General features: G+C 37.3%; 1 protein-coding gene and 1 pseudogene across 2 annotated transcripts in view; one reads left to right on the forward strand and one right to left on the reverse strand.

The window, feature by feature from the left end:
- LARS1 (leucyl-tRNA synthetase 1) overlaps positions 1-22354 on the reverse strand; it is a 66863-nt gene that overhangs the window by 28107 nt on the left and 16402 nt on the right. Inside the window, exons 8-20 of the mRNA XM_082382644.1 lie at positions 17909-17972; positions 15884-15951; positions 15539-15764; positions 13497-13584; positions 13338-13414; positions 8215-8268; positions 7308-7448; positions 5467-5544; positions 1823-1908; positions 1667-1732; positions 1494-1576; positions 945-1083; positions 33-245 (exon numbers count right to left, since the gene is read on the reverse strand). Of these exons, the coding sequence (XP_082238770.1) occupies positions 33-245; positions 945-1083; positions 1494-1576; positions 1667-1732; positions 1823-1908; positions 5467-5544; positions 7308-7448; positions 8215-8268; positions 13338-13414; positions 13497-13584; positions 15539-15764; positions 15884-15951; positions 17909-17972 (1383 nt within the window). The remainder of the gene's footprint in view (positions 1-32; positions 246-944; positions 1084-1493; positions 1577-1666; positions 1733-1822; positions 1909-5466; positions 5545-7307; positions 7449-8214; positions 8269-13337; positions 13415-13496; positions 13585-15538; positions 15765-15883; positions 15952-17908; positions 17973-22354) is intronic.
- LOC309624574 (translation machinery-associated protein 7 pseudogene) lies at positions 11203-13331 on the forward strand (annotated as a pseudogene). The gene has a single exon. The product of its transcript is annotated as a translation machinery-associated protein 7 pseudogene (transcript).

Genomic DNA, 22354 nt, shown 5'->3' on the forward strand with positions numbered 1-22354 from the left:
TAAATTCAGTCCACATCTTTTTTAGCACTCACCTTTCTTCTGGCCACATAGCCACATGATTATAAAGGAAATATGAAAGATGATTTGGAATAAGATCCTTGCCAGACGCTCGAAGATCCACAGGATACCAGAACTCAAATTCCTGCTTTAACTGATCTAATTTTTCCTTTGGGATCTGAGTCTTAGGAAATGGAGCCTCCTTGAAGAAAACATAATCCCAAACTTCCTTGGTCATCTGCTGTGGTCTGTATTAAAATAAAAGAAACGAACAAACATCAACAACAAAATATATATATAATTTCTTTGAAAGAATTAGCATTTTAATCCAACTGTGAAGTAGAAATCACTTTCTTAATGTTTTACAGTAACAAATGAGGACAACAGACTCCCATAAGAATGAAGAAGGGATAACAGAGAAGGGGCTATTTATTACTTTCTCAGTTCAATGCAAAAAAAGCAAAAATATCATGACAAAATTCCACTAAATGAATTCTTATAAAACCTAATTATTATTAGAAAGAATTTTCTGGCTTCCCTGGTGGTGCAGTGGTTAAGAGTCTGCCTGCCAAAGCAGGGGACACAGGTTTGAGCCCTGGTCCGGGAAGACCCCACAAGCCACAGAACAACTAAGCCCGTGAGCCACAACTACTGAGCCTGTGCTCTAGAGCCTGCGAGCCGCAACTACTGAGCCCGCGTGCCTAGAGCCCGTGCTCCACAAGAGAAGCCACCGCAATGAGAAGCCTGCGCACCGCAACCAAGAGTAGCCCCCACTCGCTGCAACTAGAGAAAGCCTGTGTGCAGCAACAAAGACCCAACACGGCCAAAAATAAATAAAAATAAAATAAGTTAAAAAAAAAAAAAAAAAGAAAGAATTTTCAATACATAAATCAAAAGATCACCTCATGCTAACAAATTACATTCCTTCCCCTTATCCATTTACCAACCTGATGCCCAGTGGAGACTCTGCCTGTCCACGCAAGTTACCTCCCTGCAACAGATGTACAACTGTGTAAAATGCCATGTAAATAGTGGAGTCAGAGAGTGATTCAATCAGCCACTGCTCATCCCATGGCAGACGAGTACCTGCAAGATAAAAAGAAGATAATTAATGCATGAGGAACCTAAGAGACACTTCATCTACAAAATTCACATTTTTAAGAGCAGGTCTGTAGCACTGACAAAGCTACTTACTTAGGTTCTTAAATTTACTTGAATAATTAATATAAATAAACAAGTAAATAAAAAAACAAAATGGTTGAAGCACTAGAAACTTTGTATTAAAAAAAACTGCATCATAAAAGCTATATGGGCATTAGATACTTCTACCACCAGGTAGATGGTAGGGGACCACATCCTAGCTTCCTTCACCCTCTAACCAAAACCTCTCACTTCCAATTCAGAAACACACTGGAAGAGAAGAAAAAAAGGTGAAGTGTTAATTTGCTGTGTAACTGGCAAAGTCACTCAAACAGAAAAATTTGAAGTTTCCTTACCTAAGCCGTAAGTTCTTGAGCAAGCATGCTCTTGCAGCCAATCTAAGGTAGCTTCAAAATTCCTCCTGGTCTCCTCACAGAACCTAGAGAGAGCAGAAGATAAAGTGTCTCTCTTCAGCTTCATTGTCTTCCCTGTTTCTCATCTCCTTCCCTATCATTTTCTCCCATCTTACGTTTCCAGGTTCTTCAAGCACTGGGATGTCTTTTTTTTCCAGTTCTCTTCTCCATAATCCAAGTACCTAGGAGTGGACAAATTTATTAACAAAAAAAAAGTCAAGGATAAGCGAAGTGACAGGAAGAAATTTCTTCTTGCTATAAGAAAAACTAACCACTGGTCACACAGGGCCACGACGCATTCATCTGAAGACCTGGACATAACTTGTTTCTCTGGTTCCATGTAAATATATGCATCTCCCTAAACGAAAGTAAATAAAAATATATCAGATATTATGTCAAGGCAATCTCTATTCCTCAAGGAAAAGAAAGGTAACTTTTCAGAAAAAAAAATGCTCTACCACCAATACCACCAATACCCAAAACCCCAGGTTTTCATTATGTCTTCCCTCTTCCCAACTTCCCAAAAGTTATCTGCTTTTCTTTCTGTATAACACATGCTTCTGAAAAGGCATGCATCTTCATCAAATGGATCACCTTCTCTAGGCATAGCTTATTCCTTTTCAGAGTGAAAGATGTTTAACAGTTTCTAATGTTATGGTTTGAAGGTTAGGCTGCCTATGGCAGCCTTTTATTCTTGTTATAATAAAAATATAAAGAAAATAGATGCATGGAACCACTGCCTTTAAAAAAAAGAGATGCACAAAAATTAAACACGGAAGATACTTTTACTAAAGATTTATAGCATCATGAAAAATTCCCACTAGAAAACTGACCGTAAATTTTATTTTTAGAAAAAAATACAAATATCTCTTAATGTATTATAATCCCAAACTTATTAGGCTAGGATAATTTTTTAAAATAAAATTCAGCATCATTATTCAAAAAATGATTCATTGCTCTGTGTTCTTAATGCAAGTTCTTCACACTGAACTTAAATAGGTAGGACTTTGGTTTAAAGATGGTAAATTAAAAACAGACATTTAATTAACTCTGCTCCCTCTCAAAGTTCTAACAAAATAACAACAAAGAGGCTTTTTTTGTTTTAATGGTATGAAGCTACAAAGACAACAAGAATGGGAGAAGAAATAATATTAACCAAATTTTGGAAACTAAAAAGCAGAATGAGTGACAATTGTATTAGCAGATCAAAGGAAGCTAGCTGAATCCTAAGCCCACAGAAGAGAAGGCTGAAAAGCAATTCAGTTTGCATTACAGAACCTCCAAAAAGACTCAGGATTTGTGGCACAAGATAGTTCTGGAAGAGAAGGTAACATGAGACTGGAAACAGGAGGACTAACTGAAGTCTTTTCAAGAAGTTAGAACCCCAGATACCCTAATCCCACACCATGCAGGCAGGCAACTGCCCCTTCCTACGCCAGCAGAACAGTGAAGGTTCACTCTCTGGAGAGGACAAAAGAGAGTCAACCAGAGGACGAAGTTGAGGGTATGGGTATCATAGTGAAAAAGAGGGATTAAGTGAAAGTCAGCACATTGGGTGTTGGAACCCAACCTAGTAATCTTCCGCCGTTTAGCTCCCAGAATGCTCAGTTAGCTTAGACCCTTTAAACCGGAAACTGAAGAATCTTCTGAGGGGAATCTAACAAACCAAGAAGCCCTAATTAACATCAAGGCTAACATCAGGGTTTCCCTAAGGTCCAAATGGACCTGCCAGATCTCTCCCAGTGAAGCCCAGAGACAAGCCCTACTCATATCCAAAAAGGTATCCAAAAAATCCAAAAAGATTTTTGTACCCACTCTTAAATATCATTAGTCTTCCTCAGATTAATAAGAGATTAAAATTTCATATCCCTGAAACAAGAATAGCAGCATCCTATAAAAAAAGGATAAGATAAGAATAAGCTCTTAAACTGGCTCTGAGTTGGTAAATGCTGAAGCTGGGTAAGAGGTACACAAGAATTTATTATACTACTCCACTTTTTTATAAATTTGAAATTTTCCACACAACGAAAAAAATTCTAATGAATTCTTAGAAACATTTATTTATACACACACGCACAAGCACACAAGTAGCAGATATAAAAAACACAGTAAACAAATGAACAAAAACTCATAGGAAGAAAAAGTTGAGGGACTCCTCCAGATAGAAGAGCAAAAGAACTTTCAGAGTCTAAGAGATCCAATATCTGAATAATAAGAATTCAGAAAGCAAAAATAAAGAATGGGAAGGGATAAAATAATTAAACAAAAAAGTCAAGAAACTTTCCCCAAATTGGAGAACATAAGTTTCCAGATTGAAGGAGCCCAGCATACAGCCAGAAGAATGAATGAAAACTGACCTACACCAAAATAAATCATCATGAAATTTCAAAATACTGGAAGAAAAGAGAAGATTCTATAAGCTTTGGCAGGGTTGGGGGCAGTGCAGGGAACAGTGGAGACACAGGTCACTTATAAAAGATCCATTATTACCAGAATGGTTTTGGACTTCTCAACAGCATCACTGAACCAGAACACCATGGATAATGGCCTTCAAATTTTTAAGGGAAAATTATTTCTAACCCAGAATCCTACACCCAGGCATTCAAGTATGAGGACAGAATAAAGATACTTCAGACATGGAAGGTCACAAAAATTTACCTTCCAGGCACCCTTTTTCAGGAACACTACTAGAGGAAGAGCATCACCAAAACAATAAAGTAAATAAGAAAGAAGAAGCCATGGGGGCAAGGAAACAGGAGATCCAACTCATGAGAAGCAAAGGAAATCCTAAGTAATGGTGGAGGAACATCCCAGATGACATCTGTGCACACCTACAGTAAGCAAACGGTGTGGATAATTACAACAGGCCAGAAGGCTCTGGGAGAACTTTCTCTAAGATGTAAACAATAGCATACTCATGTGTTTGAAGGTACTGAGAGGAAAAATAAACAGTTGGGACAGAGTTTGGGGATGAAGTATTGGTAACTGTATTTAAAAGTAAGAAAAGTGGGGGAAAAAAAAAAGAAAAAGACAGTTATTAACTCCAGGGAAAACGAAAAGCTAGGGGAGAGAAGTTCTCATTGTATACTACATTATGGATCAGCCATGTCTCAAAAACGTACCCACTGACTACTGCTCTAACGTAAGTTATAATATACCTATACTAGGAAGATAGGGGGTGGAGAAGTGTATACAAATGCGAGGTTAGAGAGGAAGACACAGGTTGGAGAAGAGTTCAATCTTGATCTTCCACAGTAGGAAGTCTAGGGCTGATGGCTAAAACTGAAAAATTTAAAAATTACTCTACAAGTATTTAGATTAGAGATCTATAAGAGAGGTAGAGGTCAATACTAAAAGAAATAACTAAAAGAGATTAAAGTAAGCCTGTCCAAGGAAGAGAAATTTAAGAGAATGTGGAAGGATGGAGAGGAAATTGCTGCTTTTTTTATTTTAATAAGACTTACAGATCATTGTCTCTCTGTATTATGGGTATACACAACTGTCAAAAATAAAAATTCAATTTCAAAAGTTAAGTACTTAAGTAACTCAACAGAAAAAAGTTACAACAGAAATGAAGAGGGGAAAAAGGATGGAAGTAAAAAGTAAAGCACTACATAAAGTAAGAATTGTCAACTACTAGTACCTCGAATGGTTCCTGCCAGGAAGCATCACTAAAATTCTCTGTATATGATTTGTACATGCCAACTTTAGAACACTATCTTCATCAACATTACAGGTGGGATGTTCAAGTTAAATGAATTGCTAAATAGGTCTCCAATTTTATATATAAACAAAATTATATCTTTAATATAGCTACAGGTTCTACTACAGAACTCACTGCTAAGTAACACTGTAAAGTCTATTAACTGAAAGCTCTTCTCCTAAAACAGCCTTCAGAGGATAGCCTATTACATACAGTGTCAATCATCTTGTTTTTAATAGTCTTCTTTACGTCTTGGACCTTCTGTCCCTTAAATCCATCCACCAACATTACCTAAAAGGATGAGAAGTAGGGAAAAAGTACATACAATTAAAATTTGCTTTGGGTGCCCCTCCTAGAACTTTCCCTAACTAAATTTACTTCCACACACAATCAAAATATTTTTAGTGTGAAATTTATCACATTTATAAACATAAATTTTTATTTTGGCACAGCTTGGACAACTAGCATTTACAACACACTTGTTTTTCTTTCAGTATAACTAGGATAAGTATTATGAACACGATTAGAAAGAAATGCTCACTTCCTTCCCACTTCTCAGGTTTCCATGTGAAGAGGATTCCTCTACCCTAACTCACATCATTCCTGAAGGCTTTAGGAGAAGGAACTGAGCAAATGCAGCTCGGCCCCACTTAGGCTTCTCTTTTCAACTCCGCCTGTTGTCAGCAAGCATTCTCCTTTGCTTGGCCGTGCGGTAAACTTGGCTCTTAGAGGAAGGCCTACTGTTTTTCAACTCTGCCTTTTACGTAGTGGGGAGATTTAATTCTAGGGCAAAGTAATGACTTTCCCATTGCTGTCACAGAGCAAAGCCACAATCTCCTTCCAGCTGATAGATACTCTGACCTCCATCTATCTGACTCCTGTTGACTCTCTCAAATAGTTTCTTTTTTTTTTTTTTTTTTTTTGCCACACTGTGCAGCATGTGGGATTGGGATTTTAGTTCCCTGACCAGGGATTGAAACTGGGCCGTCAGCAATCAGAGTGCAGAGTCCTAACCACTGGACCACCAGGGAATTCTTAATAGTTTCTATCTTAAGTGGAAAAGACACGTGTTCTTTTTCTGCCCCAATTCTCTAACGTACCAAAATGCTTCATATCTACTTAATTCATCATTATGAAATTATAGTTATTGATCATTATGGCACAGGGGTTAAAAGCACAAATCTTAGAGCCAAGTTGCCTAGTGTGAGTCCCAGTTCTGCCTCTGCCTGGCTATCTGGCTGATCTTAGGTAAATTTCTTAATCTCTTAGTGCCTCAATTTCCTCATCTATAAATCGGGAATAAGTGCCTACTTCACAAGGTTATTTTGAGATATAAGTAAGTTAATATGTAAATGCTCTGTAAGTGTTGGCTTTTACTGTCATCCAAAACGTGTAAGTTACTTTTAAAAAGGACATATAACCAATTCTTGGTTATCCAGAGAAATGAAAGTAAAGGTAAAAATAAAGAACATTCTCACTTACAGCCTTAAAAATCTTCATTTCAACCTCAAGTCACTAGCAACTTGATTGGGTTTTTACTTTCTCTAGCCTCATCTTCTTTCCATGGAAATGTAAGCCACGTTAACATATGCACAATTGAGGAGAAAAGAGAGGTTCACAACTTACCTGTTGTGCTAACATGTCATGGAATAGGCATTAACAAGTAAATTAATGAACTGAATGAAACTGCTTATTTAAAATACGAACTCCACAATTAAGAGAGCAAAAGAAGGGACCAGGTATGGTCCATGCAATAAGCCTTTGGAGTTTATTGTATAATAATATGAACTAACTTTAAATATCTTCTCAAGAAATTCACTCAGAGATTAGAGGGCACAAAAATGGAATTTCCGTAAATACTATTGGACCAAAATAGATTAAAAAAATAAATTTGGAAACACAAGAACACAATCTTATAGTAATCCCTCTCAAAACAGGATATAGCTGAAACAATATTGAATTTTTCTATAGTGTTCTTCTAAATCACTAAGAAGAAAATCATAGAGCATGGAGTAAGTAAATCAAATAAAAATGATAACAAAATTATTACTTACACCATCATAAAAGCCTCTTAGGTATAATTTCTCCTTTGCTTCTGCAAGTTTTTCTCGGTCATTCTGGCTCTGAACTTTCAACTCATCACACATGGTTACAGCAGAAAGCTGTCCAAAGCCTGGAATTTCAATGACTGGCACCTGCAAAAAAGAGCAATGTCAGAACTTATTCACACTGAATAAACACAAAAACAGCCCTAAAGGCATGGTCCTTTTGCCTCTACTGTCCAATGAAGTCACTTCAGATTTTATATATCATTAGGGCAGTGTCACACATTAGGGACTAACATCCAGATGTGAGTTTGTCTTCCTACTCTCCATAGGAACCCCCCGAATTCTCTGCACCAACCCCCGCACCGTCCCTCCCTCACTACACACACACCTTCCCCAACTCTCAACCCCCCACTGGCACATAATTAACTAATGTTGAAACTAGCAAAACGCTGTAAACAACTAAATTTATGGATGGTCTTATTTCTGGTTTATATTAAGTCTTCTGGATTCTTCATGAAAACTATTCACTAGTAATTTAAATTTTTTTTCTTCTTCAGATACTAATATGAAAACATAAACATTCATGAGTAATATGGCAAAATTTTGTCTTTAGAAGCCTGGAAATGGGCCACACTAGAAAATAAGCTACTATAAAATTAGTAATGTTAAAAGGCTACTTGTTTGTTTCAGAATTACAGGTGCCAGGTGCTAAGAAAATGCCTATTGTTGGTTCTTCTTTTGCTCTTATCCACCACAGCAGATATCACGTTAAAGTTAATAAACTCTTAAACAAACTCCCTCTTATTTCATACTCTACCAATTATTTAATTCTGTTACAACTAAAGTGTTAGCTGCTCTTTTTTTCTCTAATAAAGAAATAGATATTAATATTCTGAATCATCTATGTACTCACAGGCTCAAATGGCAAGACCATGTCATCTCTAATTCCATATTTTGCTCGCAAAGCCTACAAAAAAATTGGAAGTTAATATTAATGATCAATACTTTACTGGTGCAGTAAGTCCCCTACATACGAACGAGTTCCATTCCCAGAGCACATTCATAAGTCCAATTTGTTCTTAAGTCCAACAAAATTAGCCTAGGTACCCAGCTAACATAATCAGCTATATAGTACTGTACTGTAACAAGTTTATAATACTTTTCACACAAATAATACATAAAAGACAAACAAACACAAAAAATAAAGAAAACATTTTTAATCTTACAGTACAGTACCTTGAAAAGTATATTACAGTAGTACTGTACAACAGCTGGCATACAGGGGCTGGCATCAAGTGAACAGGCAAGAAGAGTTACTGACTGGAGGAGGGAGAGGAGGTGGGAGATGGTAGAGCTGAAGGATCGTCAGCAATAGGAGATGGAGGGCAAGCTGCAATTTCACTCATGCCTAACACTGATGGATGGCACAGGTTCTGGTTCCCTGCTGCAACCAGATGCACACTCGCATCTTTGAAAGTTCATAACCTGAAGGTTCATATGTAGGGGACTCAGTGTATAATCATTGAGAAACACCCTCCAAACTTTTTAAAACTATTTTTGTTCTTTCCTCCATAGAGAGCAATTTTTTAATTTTACAAAATATCTCAAGAAGGGACGTATGACTTTAAAAAACCAAACAGTTTAAGTTAGAGTGAATGACTTAAATGATGAAACTGTACAGCCAAAAGCAAAAATTCACATACATACATACACACACACACACACACACACACACACACACGCCACTTAAAATGAGGTTCATATTCCAGGTTGCAATGAAAATGTGAATATCAGAAAATTTTTCTCAAACCTTTTTTTCAAAAGTTTTATGAAATCCATCACATCAACAGGTTAAAAAAGAATAATCACACAATCATATCAACAGATGAAAAAAAGTATTTTCCCAAATCCAATACCTATTCAAGATAAAAACTCTCAGTAAACTAGAATAGAAGCAGATTTTCTCAACTTGGTAAAGACTACGTATAAAAAACCTACAGTTAGGGATTCCCTGACGGTCCAGTGGTTAGGACTCTGCGCTTTCAATGCCAAGGGGCAGGGTTCAATCCCTGGTCGGGGAACTAAGATCCCACAAGCCACGCAGTGTGGCCAAAGAAAAAAAAAAAACCAACCTACAGCTAAAATCATACTTGATGATTTTCAAAAAATTCAAAGCTTTCCCACTAAGATCAGACACAATGCATATCCCCTCTTACCACTCCTTTTCAACATCCTACTGAATGCTCTTGGTAATTAAATAAGGCAAGAAAAGAAAAGGTATACAGACTGGGAAGGAAGACAAAACTGTCTTTGTTTGCAGATAGCATGATCATCTATGTAGAAAATCCAAAAGAATCAACAAAAAAAACGTCCTGGAACTAATAGACAATTATAGAAAGGTTGCAGGATACACAGCTAAAATACAAAATTCAATGGTGTTCCTATATACCAACAATTAACAAGTGGAACTTGAAATTAAAAACACAATACCACTTACATTAGTAACCCCCAAAATTAAATACAGTTGCCCCTTCAACAACATGGAGGTTAGTGGTGCCAACTACCCCAAGCAGTCAAAAATCTGCATATATCTTTACAGTCAGACCACTGTATCCGTGGTTCCACATCTGCAAATTCAATCAACCACAGATCACCTGGTACTGTAGTACATATTTATTGAAAAAAGACTTATAAATGGACCTGCACAGTTCAAACCTGTGTTGTTCAATTGCACTTAGGTACAAAACTAACAATGTAAACGTAAGATATGAGGAAAACTACAAAACTCTGATGAACAGTATCAAAGAAGAACTGAATAAATGGAGAGATATTCCATGTTCAAGGATTAGAAGACATAATGTTGTCAAGATGTCAGTTCTTTTCAACTTAACCAATAGATTCAATACACTCTCAATCAAAATTCTAGCCAGTTACTTTATGGATATCAACAAACTGATTCCAAAGTTTACATGGAGAGGAATAAGCCCCAGAATAGCCAACTCAATATAAAAGAAGAATAAAGTTGGAAGACTGACACTGTCTGACTTCAAGACTTACTATAAAGTTGTAATAGCCAAGATAGTGTGGTGCTGGCAAAAGAATAGACAGATAGATCAATGGAACATAACAGAGAGCCCAGAAAGAGACCCTCATAAATACAGTCAACTAATCTTTGACAAAGGAGCAAAGACAATACAATGGAGCAAAGACAGTGTCTTCAACAAATGTTACTGGAACAACTGGACATCCACAAGCAAAAAAATGAATTTAGACACAGACCTGACACTCAACACAAAAATTAACTCAAAACAGATCATGGACCTAGATGTAAAACACAAAACCATAAAACTCCTAGAAGATAACACAGGAAAAAACCTAAATGAACACGGGTATGGTGATGCCTTTTTAGATACAACACCAAAGACATAATCTATAAAAGAAATCATTGATAAGCTGGACTTCATTAAAATTAAAAATTTCTTCTCTGCAAAAGACAATATCAAGGAATTAAAAGACAAACCACACACTGAGAAAAAATATTTGCAAAAAACACATCTGATAAAGGACTGTTAAATATACAAAGAACTCGGGCTTCCCTGGTGGCGCAGTGGTTGAGAATCTGCCTGCTAATGCAGGGGACACGGGTTCGAGCCCTGGTCTGGGAAGATCCCACATGCCGCGGAGCAACTAGGCCCGTGAGCCACAACTACTGAGCCTGCGTGTCTGGAGCCTGTGCTGCGTAACAAGAGAGGCCACAATAGTGAGAGGCCCGCGCACCGCGATGAAGAGCGGCCCCCGCTTGCCGCAACTAGAGAAAGCCCTCTCACAAAAACGAAGACCCAACACAGCCAAAAATAAAATAAATAAATAAATAAATTTTTTAAAAAAAATATATATATACAAAGAACTCTTAAAACTCAACAATAAGAAAACAAACAACCTGATTTAAAAAATAAGGCTTCCGGGAGCAGGCTCTGGGGAAGGGGTGGCAGACACCATGTTGCGCTGCGAAGGTGGTGAGGAGAAGCCCCTGAAGCACCTCAAGAAGCAAGCCAAGCAGATGGACAAGGAAGATAAGGCATTCAAGCAGAAACAGAAGGAGGAGCAGAAGCAACTCAAGGTGCTAAAAGCGAAGGCCGCAGGGAAAGGCTCCCCTGGCCACAAGTGGAATTAAAAAATCTGGCAAAAAGTAAGCTGTTCCTTGTGTTTGAGGCAATGATGATCCTAATTCCATTCCTGTTTAAACATCTGGACCCCCTGCCATAGTATCTGTTGCCATTTATAGCTAGAATGAAGTGTTGTCTTGGAACCTATTGTACATTTAAGAATAAACTTTTGTTAAAAAAAAAATCATACTGTGGCTCATCTTGTCTTTAGCTCTTCTCAGCCATTTCTGCCTTAGCTATGAGATCTGCATAAACCCAGCCCAGAACCCTGCCAAAATGTGTTCTTAAGTCTTTGTTCTATCCTGAATTCTGTACCACCTGGAATTAAAATAACTCATTTGAAAAAAATAAATAAGTAAATAAGCCAAAGACCTTAACAGACAAATCTCACCAAAGAAGATACACAGATGGCAAATAAGCACATGAAAAGACATTCCACAACATCTGCTATCAAGAAAATGCAAAATAAAACAATGAGATATGACTACACACCAATTACAATGGCCAAAATCCGGAAAACTGACAATACCAAATGCTGACAAGGATGTGGAGCAACAGGAACTCTCATACATTGCTGGTAAGAATGCAAAATGGTACAGCCACTTTGGAAGACAGTTTGGTGGATTCTTACAAAATTACACATACTTTTACCATATGATCCAGCAATCGCACTCCTTGGTATTTACACAAAAGAGTTGTCTATACAAAATCCTGCACACAGATGTTTACAGCAGCTTTACTCATAACTGCCAACACTTGCTAGCAACCAAGATGTTCTTCAGCAGGTGAATGAATAAATGTACATCCAGACAACAGAATATTATTAGTGCTAAAAAGAAATATGCTATCAAGCTATGAAAAGACATGAGAAACCTTAAATACATATTGCTAATTGAAAGAAAATCTAAGAAGGCTACATACTGTGTGATTCCAACTATATGACTTTCTGGAAAGGTAAAACTATGGTGACAATTAAAAAGATCAGTGGGGACTTCCCTGGTGGTCCAGTGGTTAAGACTCCACACTCCCAATGCAGGGGGCCAGGGTTCGATCCCTGGTCAGGGAACTAGATCCCGCATGCTGCAACGAAGATCCCACATGTTGCAACTAAGACCCGGAGGGAAGGAGGGAGGAAGGAAGGAAAGAAGGAAGGAAAGAAGGAAGGGAGGGAGGGAGGGAGGGATCAGTGGTTGCCAGGGGTGGGAGGGAGGAGAGATGAACAAAAAGAGCACAGAGGATTTTTAAGGCAGTGAAAATCCTCTGTGTATTATAATGATGGATACATGTCATTATACATTCGTCCAAACCCATAGAATGTACAACACCAAGAGTAAACCCTAAGGTAAACTATGGACTTCGGGTGATTATGATATGTCAATGTAGGTTCATCTTCGGTAAAAAGAAAAAAAATGTACCACTCTGGTGAGTGATACTAATAATGGGGGAGGCTATGCAGGTGTTGAAGCAGGGGGTATATGGGAAATCTCTGTACCTTCCTCTCGATTTTTATTATGAACCTAAAACTGCTCTAAAAAAATAAGTCTTAAAAAAAAGATTCTATGGGGACTTCCCTGGCGGTCCAGTGGTTAAGACTCCACGCTTACACGGCAGCAGGGCATGGGTTCGATCCCTGGTCAGGGAACTAAGATCCCCCATGCCACACAGCACAGCCAAAAAAAAAAGATTCTATAAATTTTACATCAATATTTAAAATTCAAATCATAGAAAAACATATAAATATCAAGAAACAGGTTAAAGGCAGCATTTCAAAGATACATGCATAGCTTTTTAGCATAATCCAATTAGTTCAGTGGTACCTAACCAATGAGATGATGAAGAGGAAATACGAACATGAGACACAGATACTCACTTGCTTTTTCTTCAAGTCTCTGAAGGCAGCAAAATCATCGGGGGAGTCAGAAGGAACACTTGTGACCACACCAGTACCTTATAAAAGAAAATGTAGAATTAACTAATATAACCAGAATGTGTTTCCCAAAGAATTTCTAGAAAGAAATAAACTCTTTACCTTTATCCTCCTTGATGGTGAGCATTGGGAGAACATAGATCACCTTATAAGATGTTAAAGGTGCAGAAAGTGATGCACCAAGAATATCCTATGTAAGAAAAAGATGAGCATAAAACAGAAGTAACTTATTCTAATCATTAAAATTTAAAACAATGTTAACATTTTAAGCCCTGAGAAGCTAATAATCAACAACACTCACTTTTATACCTACTAGACTAAAAGTAATTGAAAATAATTATACTACCCAAATCTTGCAAGGTTGTGAGGAAATTAATACACTTATACATTGCTTGAGGAAAACAATATAGGAATCCAACTTGGACCCAGCAATCCAATCCTAGGAATTTACCTCAAAGGAAAAAGAATTATTTTTTCTTTGAGAATCTCCCCAATGCTGTGTTAACTACATTAGCCAAAACCTGGAAACAACTAAAACTTTAAATGATAAAAAAATCATTTAATAAAATATGAAACATCAACAAGATAGAATACTGTATCTCTATTTTAAATGATAATTAGGAAGACAAACTGAATTAAAAAGATATATCTTAAAAGAAAAAATCAGAAGATCTGATAATATTGGACCCATATCCTCATATATCAACAAACAGCTTGCGGGGCTTCCCCGGCAGTCCAGTGGTTAAGACTCCATGCTTCCAATGCAGGGAGCTCAGGTTCAATCCCTGGTCAGGGAACTAAGATCCCTTAAGCTGCATGGCACAATCAGAAAGAAAAAGAGAGAACAAGGAAGATGTTTACCTACTGATAAAATGATTACCAAGTTATAGTTAAGTAAAAAAGAAAGTAAAACACAGACAATGTGATAAAATACATTGCCATTTGTGTGTAAAAAAGAGGGCAAAAGAATATATATATATATGTATTTGCTTGTATACACATGAAATACTTCTGGAAGGATACACGAGACAGTGATTTTACTGACTGCCTATGGAAGGGAGAATTGAGTGACTGGGACTATTTTGTGGATCTTTTTGTCTTTTTTTTTTTTTTTTTGGCCACTCTGAATAGCTTGCAGGATCTTAGTTCCCCAACCAGGGATTGAACCTGTGCCCTCGGCAGTGAAAGCCTGGAGTCCTAACCACTGGACTGCCAGGGAATTCCCTCTTTTCATCTTTTGAATTTTGAGTCTTATGAATATTTAGTAACCCAGTCAAAAAATAAGTTTACAAAATAAGTAAGAAATAAACTCTCCAATTCAAAAGGAGAATTGAGATGGTATTCTACCCATCCTTTTCTTTTAAAAGATTATTTATTAAGATACCAATGATCAGCATTTACCAAAGGGATTAAAACACACTCAAAAACACCAATAAGTAAATAAACTCTAAGGATAAGAGCTATGCAGCCATCTAGATTTAGTTAAGATCAACCAAGACTTCCTTTTCAGAAAAAAAGCAGCTGCAATTCCACTCCAGGAATGCAGGTAATCATATTAAAAAAGTAATATAACGTCTACCACAGCTATTAAATCTCTCGGGGAGGACTGTCTGTATTTTTAACCAGATAGTTACTGAGCTGCAATGTAAGATTCAAAAATACTATTTTACTGATATGGTCACACAATGAATACACCACAGCAATAAAAAAAAAAGAACAAACTACTCCTACACACAACATGGATGAATCTCACAGGCATCATGTTGAGCCAAAGAAGCTAAACACAAAAAAGTACAGACTATACAATTCCACTGTGTAAAGTTCAAGAAGAGCAACTAATCTTTGGTGACTGAAGTCATGGCAGTGGTTACCTCTGCAGGAGCAGGCTGTGCAGTGATGTGAAATGGACATGACAGCACCTTCTGCAGTGCTGGAACTGTTCTATATCTTGATTTGGGAGGTGCTTACATGACTGTATACACATTTGAAAATGCACCAAAAATATACACATTTATGACTTAACACATTTGACTGTAACGTATATCTCAATTAAAACGTTTTTTTAAATGTTCTTTTCTCAAACTTCATTTTTGACATTTTCCTCTAAATTCATGCACTAAAATAAAGTCTGCTACCCAACTTACCTCTCCCATTAACTCTTTAACAACAGGCACCACTCCATTGTCCTTCGTAAAGCCCTGGTATGACATATTCCTTGCGGCTCTTTGGGTGCAGATGAATATATCTCCATTCACTGTCTCAAATCCAATGTACTTCATATGAGGGCAAACCCAACAGTTTGTCTGTCCAAACATGGTCTCAGGTCTGAGAGTAGCAGCTACCAAGAAGATATTTTTCCCTTTCAAGCCACTAAGAAGAAAAAATATACATTTATGCAAAAAATGTTATGGATTCTATCACAACTATCTGATATTTCAAAAAGATGAAGCAACAATTCTTCTACCTATTAAGGTAGGTAGCAAACCTACCTTAATTTGGATGGGTATGGCTCAAGCACTTTCAACTTGATTAAAGTATATTCCTGAGGTCCAACACCCTAAACAAAATAAAACAAAAATTCAAGGGAGAAAGAAAGGCCTGGATTACACCTACTAATCTATGTGACAGATCTGATTCACATTTCTAAGATGGGTTCCTGCATTGTTAGAATAATTCTTTCTTCCAATGAAGAGACTGCCAGTGGTGTGTTGACCACATGGAAGCCTAATGTGTAAAAATGACTTGAAGACCACCATCCCACCCCACACCACACCAAAACTGATCAAGGAGGCCCAGACTGTACTAAGTAAGATTTGCTAAGAGCTCCCTTGAGAGGGAAGAACAGCGGGAAAAAAAATGAAGTGACTTAGATTAATCAGCCAAAATAGTGTTTGCCAAAATCGGAGTTAGAAGATACAACCAACATCAATCCTACAGAGCAGTCATCACAGACATACACTGGACCAGGGGTCAGATGATGTGCATTCAAAACCTAGCCTGGGCCCTTACTTGTGGCTTGACCCAAGGAGTCACAATCACCCTAAGCCTTCATTTCCTCATCTGTAAAATAACTGCACTGTGCCTCATACAGGACTGTCCTGAGGAACACCTAAGATAATGATAGGAAAATGCTGTGAAAAACTATGATGTACTATTGAAATTTAGAATATTGCTACCACTGACTATATTAAAGCTTAACATAGTCAGTAAACTGGGCCTTCTGAAGGCTCTCAAATCTTTCAAAATTTTGATTAATGCTCACTTCTGTCAGGTAAGTTACATCATAATTGAAGGCTGACTTTGAAAGGTAGTTGCTAGACTACAAATGTGTTCAAAGGTGGTAACAAAGAATGACACACTCATAGGGACTGCACAGTTCAGATCCTGGCATTGCTGCTGATTTACTGTGCCAAGGCTTTAGGCAAATGACTTACCCTTACTTCATTCAAGTATTACACGGAATAATGTCACTAATGTGTCCTACAGGAATGTAGAATGAACCGCTGTCATGCATGGCTGGAAGTACTTTGAAAATAAGTAAGTAGGCATGTGACCAAAGCAAGTATAAATGGAATCTGCATATATCAGTTAACCACATATCTCATTACCTTTCCTCATGATCTCCTTTTAGAGCAGTGCACTCTCCAAGCGGTGCTTCTCAAACATTAGCAGGCATATGAATCACACTGAGAACACGTTAAAAGATTCCTAGGCCCCACCCCCAGAGCTTCTGATTCAGCAATTTGGGGGTGAGGTTCAAGAATCTGCTTTTCTAGGATTTCCCTAGCAGTCCAGTGGTTACGACTCTGCGCTTTCCCTACTAAGTGCCCAGGTTCGATCCCTGGTCGAGGAATCCCACAAGTCAGGCAGAGCAGCCAAAGAAACAAAACAAAAACAAAAAACAAACGAACAAACAAAAATGTGCTTTTCTAACACAAGCTGATGCAGCTGAACCTAGTGCTACTCTTGGAGTAGCAAGGTCCTCGACAAGATACAGGTACCTATGATGACATTCTGCCTCTGGCTTAACAGCCACCAGAGTATCATGACTATACAACTCAGCACTGAAATAAAGTGATTTTTAGGTTTCTAATCTATTTCTTGAACTCTATGCCCATATTAAGAATTATTACAATAGGGACTTCCCTGGTGGCGCAGTAGTTAAGAATCCACCTGCCAATGAAGGGGACGCGGGTTCAAGCCCTGGTCCAGGAAGATCCCACATACCGCAAAGCAACTAAGCCCATATGCCACAACTACAGAACCCACACGCCACAACTACTGAAGCCCACGCGCCTAGAGCTCGCACACCTAGAGCCCGTATTCCGCAACAAAGAGAAGCCATCGCAATGAGAAGCTTGAACACCACAACAAAGAGTAGCCCCCGCTTGCCGCAATTAGAGAAAAGCCCGTGCACAGCAACAAAGACCCAACACAGCCAAAAATAAACAAATAAGTAAATTTATTTTAAAAAAAAATTATTACAATAGCTACTCTATGGCACAAATAGTTACCTCTCCCGTTTGTCTGTCATGATCCATACAAGGCTGTCCATCTTTTGGAGAATAAATGGTATACCTAAAAAATAAATAATAAGTGACAAATATTATTATAACATATAAGTTTTATCCTAACATATTTGTCAGTGTTGCTCCTAACCATCACAATATTTCTTCTAACTAAAACTTCTAACTGAGCAAATGTTTACATCATTTTTATGCTTTTATGGCGAGTTCTACTGCCAACATAGTTATTTAATGAAAGCCTTCTGCCTTCATCAAAGGTAAGACCACTGAAAAATATTCAATGATCTTTGCTTTATGGTATGAAACAGAAGACTGTAAAATAAAAATTTGCTTTTAAAATGCAGATAGCAGAGGGCAGGCAGCAGAAGCAAGAAGAACTACAATCCTGCAGCCTGTGGAACAAAAACCACATTCACAGAGAGACAGACAAGATGAAAAGGCAGAGGGCTATGTACCAGATGAAGGAACAAGATAAAACCCCAGAAAAACAACTAAAGGAAGTGGAGATAGGCAACCTTCCAGAAAAAGAGTTCAGAATAACGATAGTGAAGATGATCCGGGAGCTCAGAAAAAGAATGGAGGCAAAGATCGAAAAGATGCAAGAAATGTTTAACAAAGAACTAGAAGAATTAAAGAACAAACAAACAGAGATGAACAATACAATAACTGAAACAAAAACTACACTAGAAGGAATCAACAGCAGAATAACTGAGGCAGAAGAACAGATAAGTGACCTGGAAGACAGAATGGTGGAATTCACTGCTACGGAACAGAATAAAGAAAAAAGAATGAAAAGAAATGAAGACAACCTAAGAGACCTCTGGGACAACATTAAACACAACAACATTCGCATTATAGGGGTCCCAGGAGAAGAGAGAGAGGACCAGAGAAAATACTTGAAGAGATTATAGTCAAAAACTTCCCTAACATGGGAAAGGAAATAGCCACCCAAGTCCAGGAAGCACAGCGAGTCCCATACAGGATAAACCCAAGGAGAAACATGCCAAGACACATAGTAATCAAATTGGCAAAAATTAAAGACAAAGAAAAATTACTGAAAGTACCAAGGGAAAAACAACAAATAACATACAAGGGAACTCCCATAAGGTTAACAGCTGATTTATCAGCAGAAACTCTACGACGAGCCAGAAGGGAGTGGCGTGATATACTTAAAGCGATGAAAGGGAAGAACCTACAACCAAGATTACTCTACCCAGCAAGGATCTCATTCAGATTCAAGGGAGAAATCAAAAGCTTTACAGACAAGCAAAAGCTAAGAGAATTCAGCACCACCAAACCAGCTCTACAACAAATGCTAAAGGAACTTCTCTAAGTAGGAAACACAAGAGAAGAAAAGGACCTACAAAAAGGAACCCAAAACAATTAAGAAAATGGTCATAGGAACATACATATCGATAATTACCTTAAACGTGAATGGATTAAATGCTCCCACCAAAAGACACAGGCTTGCTGAATGGATACAAAAACAAGACCCATATATATGCTGTCTACAAGAGACCCACTTCAGACCTAGGGACACATACAGACTGAAAGTGAGGGGATGGAAAAAGATATTCCATGCAAATGGAAATCAAAAGAAAGCTGGAGTAGCAATACTCTTATCAGATAAAATAGACTTTAAAATAAAGAATGTTACAAGAGACAAGGAAGGAAACTACATAATGATCAAGGGATCAATCCAAGAAGAAGATATAACAATTATAAATATATATGCACCCAACATAGGAGCACCTCAATACATAAGGCAACTGCTAACAGCTCTAAAAGAGGAAATCGACAGTAACACAATAATAGTGGGGGACTTTTAACACCTCACTTACACCAATGTACAGATCATCCAAAATGAAAATAAATAAGGAAACAGAAGCTTTAAATGATACAATAGACCAGACAGATTTAATCGATATTTATAGGACATTCCATCTAAAAACAGCATATTACACTTTCTTCTCAAGTGTGTACGGAACATTCTCCAGGATAGATCACATCTTGGGTCACAAATCAAGCCTCAGTAAATTTAAGAAAACTGAAATCATTTCAAGCGTGTTTTCTGACCACAACACTATGAGATTAGAAATGAATTACAGGGAAAAAGACGTAAAAAACACAAACACATGGAGGCTAAACAATACGTTACTAAGTAACCAAGAGATCACTGAAGAAATCAAAGAGGAAATCAAAAAATACCTACAGACAAATGACAATGAAAACACGACAATCCAAAACCTATGGGATGCAGCAAAAGCAGTTCTAAGAGGGAAGTTTATAGCTATACAAGCCTACCTCAAGAAACAAGAAAAATCTCAAATAAACAATCTAACCTTACACCTAACGGAACAAGAGAAAGAAGAACAAACAAAACCCAAAGTTAGCAGAAGGAAAGAAATCATAAAGATCAGAGTAGAAATAAATGAAATAGGAACAAAGAAAACAATAGCAAAGATCAGTAAAACTAAAAGCTGGTTCTTTGAGAAGATAAGCAAAATTGATAAACCATTAGCCAGACTCATCAAGAAAAAGAGGGAGAGGACTCAAATCAATAAAATTAGAAATGAAAAAGGAGAAGTTACAACAGACACCGCAGAAATACAAAGCATCCTAAGAGACTACTACAAGCAACTCTATGTCATTAAAATGGACAACCTGGAAGAAATGGACAAATTCTTAGAAAGGTATAACCTTCTAAGACTGAACCAGGAAGAAATAGAAAATATGAACAGACCATTCACAAGTAATGAAATTGAAACTGTGATTAAAAATCTTCCAACAAACAAAAGTCCAGGACCAGATGGCTTCACAGGTGAATTCTATCAAACATTTAGAGAAGAGCAAACACCCATCCTTCTCAAACTCTTCCAAAAAATTGCAGAGGAAGGAACATTCCCAAACTCATTCTATGAGGCCACCATCACCCTGATACCAAAATCAGACAGATACTACAAAAAAAAAAAATTACAGACCAATATCACTGATGAATATAGATGCAAAAATCCTCAACAAAATACTAGCAAACAGAATCCAACAACAAATTAAAAGGATCATACACCATGATCAAGTGGGATTTATCCCAGGGATGAAAGGATTCTTCAATATACACAAATCAATCAATGTGATACACCATATTAACAAATTGAAGAATAAAAACCATATGATCATCTCAATAGATGCAGAAAAAGCTTTTGACAAAATTCAACACCCATTTACGATAAAAACTCTCCAGAAAGTGGGCATAGAGGGAACCTACCTCAACATAATAAAGGCCATATACAACAAACCCACAGTAAACATCATTCTCAATGGTGAAAAACTGAAAGCATTTCCTTTAAGATCAGGAACAAGACAAGGATGTCCACTCTCACCACTATTATTCAACATAGTTTTGGAAGTCCTAGCCATGGCAATCAGAGAAGAAAAAGAAATGAAAGGAATACAAATTGGAAAAGAAGAAGTAAAACTGTCACTGTTTGCAGATGACAGGATACTATACATAGAGAATCCTAAAGATGCCACCAGAAAACTACTAGAGCTAATCAATGAATTTCGTAAAGTTGCAGGATACAAAATTAATGCACAGAAACCTCTTGCATTCCTATATACTAATGATGAAAAATCTGAAAGAGAAATTAAGGAAACACTCCCATTTACCAGTGCAACAAAAAGAATAAAATACCTAGGGAGAAAAAAAGACCTGTATACAGAAAACTATAAGACACTGATGAAAGAAATTAAAGAGGATACCAACTGATGGAGAGATATACCATGTTCTTGGACTGGAAGAATCAATATTGTGAAAATGACTATACTACCCAAAGCAATCTACAGATTCAATGCAATCCCTATCAAATTACCAATGGCATTTTTTACGGAACTAGAACAAAAAAATCTTAAAATTTGTATGGAGACACAAAAGACCCTGAATAGCCAAAGCAGTCTTGAGGGAAAAAACGGAGCAGGAGTAATCAGACTCCCTGACTTCAGACTATACTACAAAGCTACAGTAATCAAGACAATATGGTACTGGCACAAAAACAGAAACATAGATCAATGGAACAAGATCGAAAGCCCAGAGATAAACCCACGCACCTATGGTCAACTAATCTATGACAAAGGAGGCAAGGATATACAATGGAGAAAAGACAGTCTCTTCAATAAGTGGTGCTGGGAAAACTGGACAGCTATATGTAAAAGAATGAAATTAGAACACTCCCTAACACCATACACAAAAATAAACTCACAATGGATTAGAGACCTAAATGTAAGACCGGACACTATGAAACTCTTAGAGGAAAACAGGAAGAACACTCGACATAAATCACAGCAAGATCTTTTTTGATCCACCTCCTACAGTAATGGAAATAAAAACAAAACTAAACAAATGGGACCTAATGAAACTTCAAACCTTTTGCACAGCAA

The sequence above is a fragment of the Balaenoptera borealis genome (genome assembly GCF_965194805.1).
Source record: "Balaenoptera borealis genome assembly, chromosome: 2".
Classification (NCBI taxonomy): Eukaryota; Metazoa; Chordata; class Mammalia; order Artiodactyla; family Balaenopteridae; genus Balaenoptera; species Balaenoptera borealis.